At 37.5% G+C, this 9436-nt stretch overlaps 1 protein-coding gene across 11 annotated transcripts in view; it reads right to left on the reverse strand.

The window, feature by feature from the left end:
• Positions 1-361: 361 nt before the first annotated feature.
• LOC135101614 (ral guanine nucleotide dissociation stimulator-like) overlaps positions 362-9436 on the reverse strand; it is a 45205-nt gene continuing 36130 nt past the window's right edge. For all 11 annotated transcript variants that reach the window (XM_064005836.1, XM_064005833.1, XM_064005826.1 and 8 more), the window contains 13 exons: positions 7522-7626; positions 7077-7384; positions 6311-6492; positions 5614-5762; positions 4904-5116; positions 4683-4793; positions 4169-4333; positions 3903-4043; positions 3394-3569; positions 3106-3235; positions 2737-2938; positions 2131-2265; positions 362-1604 (listed from right to left, as the gene is read on the reverse strand). In XM_064005836.1, coding sequence (XP_063861906.1) covers positions 1444-1604; positions 2131-2265; positions 2737-2938; positions 3106-3235; positions 3394-3569; positions 3903-4043; positions 4169-4333; positions 4683-4793; positions 4904-5116; positions 5614-5762; positions 6311-6492; positions 7077-7384; positions 7522-7626 — 2178 coding nt within the window. In that variant the 3' untranslated portion in view covers positions 362-1443. The remainder of the gene's footprint in view (positions 1605-2130; positions 2266-2736; positions 2939-3105; positions 3236-3393; positions 3570-3902; positions 4044-4168; positions 4334-4682; positions 4794-4903; positions 5117-5613; positions 5763-6310; positions 6493-7076; positions 7385-7521; positions 7627-9436) is intronic.

Consider the following 9436-nt stretch of genomic DNA (forward strand, 5'->3'; position numbering starts at 1 on the left):
AGTGTTTACTTAACTAAAGAGAGAGAAAAAAATCTCAGAATTGAGGAATTGGAACCTGGCAGACCTCACCTTTCTTGGGTCTTGATGAGGAAAATTAAGAAAATTAAGAAAAACAAAAAAAAATACAAAAAATCTGAGATACCATTTTGTAAAATCAATCTTAAAAATAATGGCTGGCTGTATATTGAAATCATTCACTCTTTTTTGGCTATACCTTGTATGTGTAAGTGCAGTTTCACATTGCTATTTCCTTGATACTTTGTAGAAATACTTCCTCAATATATTTCAGCATACCATATTTAAATACCAAAAGCAACTCATCCACTTATCTTTATGAAATAATGAGACAAAAAAACATCACTGTCATGAAGTAAAAATTCTAGAATTTATTTACAAAGGTAACAATGTACATGTATACAAGAGCTTAACACTATTTACAGCTCAATAAAGATATAATTTGAACTCCATTAAATAAACCTGTACTCTGCATTAAAATATCTTTCAGCAAAAAAGATAAACAGCAAGTAAATATACTACTTTTGAAAATAACTTTGAGATTTTTTGTTATAAAACACAGGTGAATTGTAAATATCTGATAGAATATTAAACAGGAGAGGGTTGCAAGATGCTGGGATGTGTGAGAGTGCACTTTCTACTTGGGACTTGTGAAGATGAGTGAGGTGAAGAAGATGCCAGTGAGTGAGGGGTATCTTAAGACTGACTGTGAAGTGTGTAAAGGAATTCCTTTACACCAATCACAGAGTGCAGGATGTGAGCATGATGAGGTGAGGGTGCACAATACTCCCACTCGCAACTGACAGTAGTGGGAGATGCATGGGGAAGGTCAACATGTGGGGCTGCACTGAGTTAGCAACGTGGCTAATTCAGTACAAGAAACTGGGATCCAGATGAAAGGGGTATGCAAAGAAAGTACCGGGATTGCAAAAATGTGAATTCTCACGTGTTAGGAATCCTTCACAAGTTCCTAGTCTTAAAGCTGAGTAATGTAGATGTTTGAGTATTGTGTACGTGAAACAGTATTCACAAGGAGCTACATGTGTACACTACAGCAATACCTTATGGGTATGATCTCAATGCCTTATACCATGGATGCCTGGTTTAGACAATGGGATCATGGGAAATCACTTATAAAGAGTCAACATGGGTTCACAGCACAAGTGAAAAGCTGAAGTCAATGCACAATAATTCTCAGGAGTGAGTCATCAAAAGTGTCCATAATAGTCCTTCGGCTTTGCCACTTTTTTTCCACTTATTGCTTTACAGCCACAGTATGCCACTCATAATGCAGTAGTCACACACTTTAGTTGCCATGAAGTGCAAAGCAAAATCTTGCTGAATTACCTAATGGGGCCAATCAAGACTGCTTGTCTGAGTTACAAAGATCACTATGCAGGCAGTCATGAGGTCACATGGCTGACCTGACTAGGTCACCAAGAGCTTCTTCCGTACTTTATGGTCCTTAGCGGGGTTTCTCCTGATAATGGTAGTGTCATCACCATGTCGTCGCCGCCGAAGCACAAAATTAAGGTCATGCTGTGTATTGATGGCATAGTACACATTTGCTGAAGAAGGCAGCAACATCTCTGGAATGAATAAAAAGAAATGGGTTGAAATAAAAAAAATAAAAATGATAAAAAAAACTTGGCACTGATGATATACAATGAGAAAATCCTCTATAACTATTTTTTAATTTAATTCTTCGTATTCTTATGAAGACAAAAAAGGCTGTGATAAATATTTCTTGGCTACATTACCAAAAAGCACATTATGTTAGTTAGGTAATTTTGGAAAATGACAATACAGGATTGAGCATCTCAGACATTTTGAAAAAGTTTTTTGAATTTTCAGTAATTGAACACATGTAAGACTGAATACTTAACATCAGCTTTAGAATACTTTGTTGGCCATTTTCAAATATATATATGGTGAAAAATAAAAAAAGTTGACAGAACTGCTTCCATGCCCAGCAATACAAATCTAGTATTCTGAGTTTGTAACGAGTTATCAGAAGAACAAATTAATCTCAATATTCAAAGATCATGTCATTTCATTGAAACTTATTTATGTGGCAAATTTAGTTGTAGCTTAGGCATAAAAAGATCACCTTACCTCCATCAGGGAGGAACTGTGCTAAAGTATAATCCTCTGGATTGCCTTCAAAGCCATGCTTCTCCATCGCCTTGCGTATGACAGAAATGGTGCGCTCAGAGTTACTCAACATGATGCTCTTGTACAAGTTCACTCCTGCAACAATAATGAGAATTAACAACTGCCTGAAATTAGTTTAATTTCTTCACTTGCTCCAAAATTAAAGAGACTGAACAATGAAAATGAAATTGCACATTCTTACTTCACTCCAAGTCTCTTAATCCCAGGCTAACAAGAGCCTTACACACACACACACACACACACACACACACACACACAATCACAAAAAAACATTCACTAAAACAAAATAAAAAATTCAACTTAGCCTCTGGACTTCTATACATGGGAAAGAAGAAATCTTCACTGACCATACTTTCATGTGTGTCATTTACAAAGACATACTTGTATCTGGATCTTTCTGTATTAGTAATGATCAGTAGAACAGGTTTATTCTTGCCATATCATAAGAGACCCATCTCCTTTCTCACAACAGATATTTACATACCCAAGCATGCTATAAGACCTATAAATGCCAGACAGTGGTCCATTTCAAAACCTACAACTCACCTTCTATTTCATGGGCACTGCTTTCAATAGACACCCTGATAATGTAAAAATCAGGTGTGATATATGGAGATGCTTGGTGTGGCTGATTGAGCTGTGTGGTAGAAACAGAGCGGTCTGGGGTGCGACCAGAGGTTGTGGTGCCACCAGAGTGGACAGACACATCCAAGGAGGGAAGTGAGGAGCTGCTGGATGAGGTAGACATCTAGAATACAAGAAAAGAATAAGATAATTTGGGTTTATTTTAGCAGTGTGGTGATGTTACATCAACATTAAATGAAAATCAACTTTTTTTTTTTTTTTTTTTGCATAAATCGTAACAGGGTACAATGAGCTATCAGAACATGAGGCATTGAAGATATGCAGGCTTACCTTTCTCTCCAAGGAGCAAGAGTCATTGTGGCTGAGTGGGCTGCACAGAGAGTCATTGTCAAAAAAGAACTGGCTGCTGGAGGACCCTGAAGAAGTGCTAGCAATGCTGTCATTTTTACGATGACCATACCTGTGAAGAATCAATCAAGAATAATAAATTTGAAGAACAAATGTCATTGGATACTAAATAAAATAAGCTGATACTTAAACACACACACACACACAAACACACGCACATATATGTATATGTAAATATTTAGCAACAACTAGTATTTAACAAGAACTTACTGAGCTCGCTTTCTTATTTTTCCTTCTCTGGTAGAGGAAGACCCTTGAGGTTCAATCTGACAGGACAGCCGCCATGCTTCCTTGTCATCCAGCACCAGAACTGATTCCCACCAACGCTCAAACTGTTCATCTCTCTCCATCTGGTAGGCATTTGCTGCGCCTTGCAGCAACCGGATCTGGAAATATGTATATCATGAACCTGAATAACCCTGTTTTGAAACATAAAAGATGTTGGGTACTCTATACAGCTTATTTATTCTTACAAAATCTCCCTCTTATCTTTTATTTTCCATTTTTTAATAATATTCATTTTGAAAATAATCAGTTATATCTAAATGAAACATTAATTTGGAAAACAATATATAAATATTATCATCATAATATATTTTTAGAATATCCTGGCTACTTTATTGTTTGAGAGAAGATATAATCTTTCACTAAGTCTAGTTTCAACTAAGAAAAGTTTATTCTCTGAACCTGAAATTAAATACATTTTTCTGATTACTTACCTGAGCCAAGACTTCAAATTCCTTGCGTTTTTTGTCAAAATTTATAAGCCCATCAGCTACTGTGTCAGGAATGGCTGTATCAATCATAGTCAGATCAGTGAGGAATGTGCCAAGGTAAGGAATAGTACCATAACTTGTAGCCTGCAAGACAACATCTTTGTTTAGCAGTCTATCATATCTCAATTTTATATTAATATTTTGCTTTTCACATATCTGACTGATATTGCAAAACTGAATAAATTAATAAAGTGGAGAATCCAACATACCAGTGGATTAGTAGCTAGCTTCTCCAGAGCCTTGGGTAAGTGACGATCATTAGCATGGGCTGTCTGAGCATGTTTAGCAGTTCCCTCTTTCATCAACAGTTCTCGCTGGTTCAACTGATTATTCTCCTCACTGAATATTCTGGCAAGCTCTTCAAATAGCTCTGCCTAGTTACATAAGAGATGCATACATTAGTTGAGAAGAAATGTAAATATTTTCATATATCCACTCTTTCATCTACAGTCTTGTTTATTATTATATGAATGTGTGTAATGTCTTCATGCTGAGGCAAGGCTGTATGTGAACATGGGTTTCTGTAACATCCACTATGCCTTATCAGGAGCTAACATGCATTAGTTACTTTTCTTTCTTACATAATCTGCAACATCCCATTTCTATCACTGTATTCTGGTCTGCTAAAAAAGATCCATTCATTCAAAAGTCAACTTCAAACACTTCCTAAAACACTCAATTATCATCCATCATCTGATTGTTTTATATCTGTAAAATGCTTACCTTATCTTTGATCACAGCACCCCAAGTTTTCTTCAGTCTATAAATAGGGTTTGACTGAAGTCCTGAGATGATGGCCTTCAAGGATGAAAAATTTTTATGCATCCTTAATTCCTGCAACAAAAGAAGGAAAATGACCATTAAGCAAAAGAAAAAAAAACATAATCATTACAGGTAACACTATTGTATAACAAGGCTATTATTATACCAATATAATTATTCACCTGAGCAATATCAATCCACTTCGTGATGAGTCTTGCACGCTGTGAGGGCTTCAGTTCAGTGTCAACCAAGATAGTAGACTGGACTCTGAAGCTCACGGCATTGAACTGTTCCACTGTGGCTGCAACTGAAGCAGATGCATCCCCACGACCTCTGTCCCGCCGTGACCAAACTGATCCCAGACACTGGTGAGCAATAACCCCCTTGAACAGCACCTACAGAAATGGGGTAAACACAAGCAACGCTATTAAGGAAAAATCCTTGAGGCACAGGGACTGGGAATACATCTGTATTTTTATAAAAAGAATAAAGTAAATAAATATATAAATAAATAAATAAATAAAATGAAAATATACAAATAATAAATAACTAAACAATAATAATAATAATAATAATAATAATAATAATAATAATAATAATAATAATAATAATAATAATAAATATATAAATAAAATAAATAAATAAACAAATAAAAATAAAAATAAAATGAATAATAAGAAATAAAAATAAATAATAGAACAACACTGTTAGGGTTCCTTTATAATTAAAACAAAAATGAAAAACAGAAATTAAACTTTTTTTCACAATATAAGTTATTCTGTTACTGATTATTTTTAATTTTTTAGATTTCAAAATTCATGCACTGGGCAAATATGTCTAACTGCAGACAAAAAAAAAATATTAGAAACTGAGAGTTTTATAAAAGACTTACTGTGTCCATGCGTGTCAGCTGTTGGGCAAATGTAGAATCTGGTATATCCTGAAAATCATAAGGATGGTGTGTGCCATTCGTCATGGGTGAAGGGCAATGGACACGCATCTCATCCCCACATGACAGTATCTTGTCCAGCATTGGAGAACCTGCCAATATCATACCATTGTGTTAATTTCTATTTCATTAGTAATTACACTAAAAAGAGCACAATGCAGGATCATACTACTAAACCAAATTACCATTACTTTATTCTGATAACTGATTCGTTATCCTGATAGCCTACAGTGATGTTTATTTATTTACTATATTATTTTTTCCCAACAAATCTAGCCTACAGTGATGTTTATTCATTTACTTTATTTTTTTCACAACAAATCTAAGTAGAAGAATCAGTGGGACATAATTCATCACCACCAATCTATGATTCCCCTGGGGTAGTTTATGTGAAAGGTCATACCATCATGGTAAACTCATATATATATATATATATATATATATATATATATATATATATATATATATATATATATATATATATATATATATATATATATATATATATATATATATATATATATATATATATATATATATATATATATATATATATATATATATATATATATATATATACATATATATATATATATATATACACATATATATTCTCTCTCTCATTACCAAGTGTTCTTACCCTTGATATCATGTTCTCGCTTCATTTTTTCCAGCTTATGGGAAACTTTAATGTGAAGGTCAGAATCTGGCAGGTTTTCAGAAGTGAAGTCCTTCAGCTGCTGCAGACATGGAAAATCTGGAGGATCTCGGAAGTCCTCAGGGTATCCATCCAGCCACACCTGCAGGGTGAGCCGCAGGGCCCTGCACCAACAATAACGAAATTGGTGTAGTAAATGTAATAAAATTCTTGTGAATATACTATGATGCTGCTAGTGTTGCTGTTGCTAATGATGATGATGATAATGATAATAATAATAATAATAATAATAATAATAATAATAATATAATAAAAATAATAAATTAATAATAATGATAATAATAACAATAATAATAATAATAATAATGTGTGTGTGTGTGTGTGTGTGTGTGTGTGTGTGTGTGTGTGTGTGTGTGTGTGTGTGTGTGTGTGTGTGTGTGTGTGTGTGTGTGTGTGTGTGTGTGTGTGCGCGCATGCGCGCGCGTGCTTGACGAGTGCCTGCAACATGACTAGATAATTATCTACGCCACACCATGAAAGGCACAGGCGCATTGCATAAAAAAATATAAAAAATACATAGGTAATAAATATATTAGATAAAATAATAAAGACTGATAAGGGTAAATGAAAAGGAAAAGCAAAAACACAATATTCCTACTAGATAGTGAAGTATGCACATTTCAAACCCTTTCTGTCGCTAGCAACAAGGAAGACTCAATGTATATCTTCTCAGTCTGATGAAACTCACTTCATGTGATCCTCGCAGAGATGATGTGGTACACTGATCTTCTTATTGCAATTGGGAGGTGACGAAGAGGAAGGTGAAGAGGAGGCGAAGGCTTGGAGAGCGAGGTAGCGGTCGATGATGAGGTTGAGGACCTGTCTGGTGGAAGAGAAGGTGCGGTAGGTGGCCAGGAACACATTGACAAAGGTGGACTCGAGTTCCCCAGTGTCTGATGCCAGAGACTCCACCAGGCGCTCCAGAGTCCCGGCCTTGAGGAACCGGACCCGCACCGTCTCCCACTCCAGGTGAGAGATCTCGTCGTCATCGTTCTCCTGCCAAGTAACCAACCGCACAACCTCGTTAACAAAGCCCCATTCCCCTAATTTGTTGTTGTAGTGTTAACATTCAGCACTATCACGCTCCACACTCTTTATCATGGCAATATTCCTCACGTTGGAGAAAGCCTTACCTGTGTTATGCTCCGCGAAGGGTGATGGTAGCGCACCTTCTTCAGGTACACAGTATAAATGGCGCCGTCGCATTTTTCCTCTCCCCATAGTCGCCACGTCGGCGCCTGCGGAGTCGGAAAAACAAGTTATTATTAAGACAACCTCTACCTCACGTAGGCGAGACTACGTGGTCACGATCTTACCATTACAACAAGATTAAAACACAGAAACACGAGTTTTCAAGAAAACCCTACAAGTCTTACACACACACACACACACACACACACACACACACACGGGCATGCACTATGTGACAGCATAATCGATAAACCTATGTTCTGCTTTCCCTCAAGGTCAAGGGGTCGCTGGAAGGAGGTGGGGGAGATTATTCTGTAGGGGTCAGGGATCAGCAAAGCGAGGGCAGCTTTCTAAATAATTGCACAGTTCAGCATCACCATCTTTCTCTCTCTCTCTCATCCACTTAATATCTCATCTTCCTTTTCCCGCCCCCTGCCCTGATTTTCCCTCCTATCAACGTTATTTATTTTCCTTCCTCCAGCTGCTTCTTGTCACAGTTGGCTCTGGGAGGGTCGAAAGAATAAGACAAGGAAACACCTCACAGGAATCCACATTTCTATTCAATATCACTTATAGCCACACACACACACACACAAAAAAAAAAAAATAAAAATAAAACCACAAAATCATCAAAGTGTGAAAGTATCTACAAGCATCTCTCTCTCTCTCTCTCTCTCTCTCTCTCTCTCTCTCTCTCTCTCTCTCTCTCTCTCTCTCTCTCTCTCTCTCTCTCTCTCTCTTGACAACACAATGGTAGTTCAATAGCAAGACGGTAAAAAAGGGCATGAGGAAACCCAAGCTAAAGTTTTATCAAATGTACACCAGAGTTCATTACAGCCACATATTATCTCAGCGTGCCAGCTTTGCATACATCCATGACTAACAAGTGTCTGAATATTTAAAGAAAACTTGTTGCCACGCCATAAGACGGCCGCCCCTGAGCCCCCAAAAGGAAATAATACAAAGAGGGTACTGTTCAAGTTTTGAATCTGAAGGACCATGAAAAGACTAAGTTAACATTCTCTTCTATAATGTTAATCACGAATGTTGTCTCCTCTACTACCGCCATACTACCTTCGCTACATGAACACTATATAGTTACGATGCCAAAGGTCAAGGTGGGAAACTCCATCCCTCCCGACTCCTCATCTTCCTCTCCCTCAGCCCCCTCCTCACTTTTATGACTCTCCCTCCTTCCATGCCTCCCTCCTCACCCCACACTCTCCCTCTCTCATTGCCTGATTCATTACGATTCATGAACCAATTTAAATTATTATTATCATTATTATTATTATTATTTGTAGTAGTAGTAGTAGTAGTAGTAGTAGTAGTGGTAGTAGTGGTAGTAGTGGTGGTAGTAGTAGTAGTAGTAGTAGTAGTAGTAGTAGTAGTAGTAGTAGTAGTAGTAGTAGTAGCAGTAGTAGTGCTGGTGGTTACAGTAGTAGTAGTAGTAGTAGTAGTAGTAGTAGTAGTGGTGGTGGTGGTGGTGGTGGCAGCAGTAACAATATTAACAGTAGTGGTGATGGCGGTGGTAGTAGTAAAGTAGCAGTAGTGTCAAAAGAACCATTATTTCTTCTTCAGTGACAATCAGCATCATAATCATCGGCAGCAAGAGAAGTAGTAACAGCAGCAGCAGCAGCCGCAGCCGCAGCAACAGATGGCAGGGCGACACACTGACTGACCGCCCCTCCCTGCCCCTCCGCACCCTTTCCGCACCCAGCCAGCCAGCCAGCCAGCCAGCCAGCCATCCTCCAACCCACCAATCCCTTCCTCCGAAACCAGATGAGGAGCGTGAGAATGTCTGTTCCACCCCCTCCTAGGAGTTATCCCTCCCACCACTACTACCACCACCACCAC

This window comes from Scylla paramamosain, chromosome 6 (assembly GCF_035594125.1).
Source record: "Scylla paramamosain isolate STU-SP2022 chromosome 6, ASM3559412v1, whole genome shotgun sequence".
Classification (NCBI taxonomy): domain Eukaryota; kingdom Metazoa; phylum Arthropoda; class Malacostraca; order Decapoda; family Portunidae; genus Scylla; species Scylla paramamosain.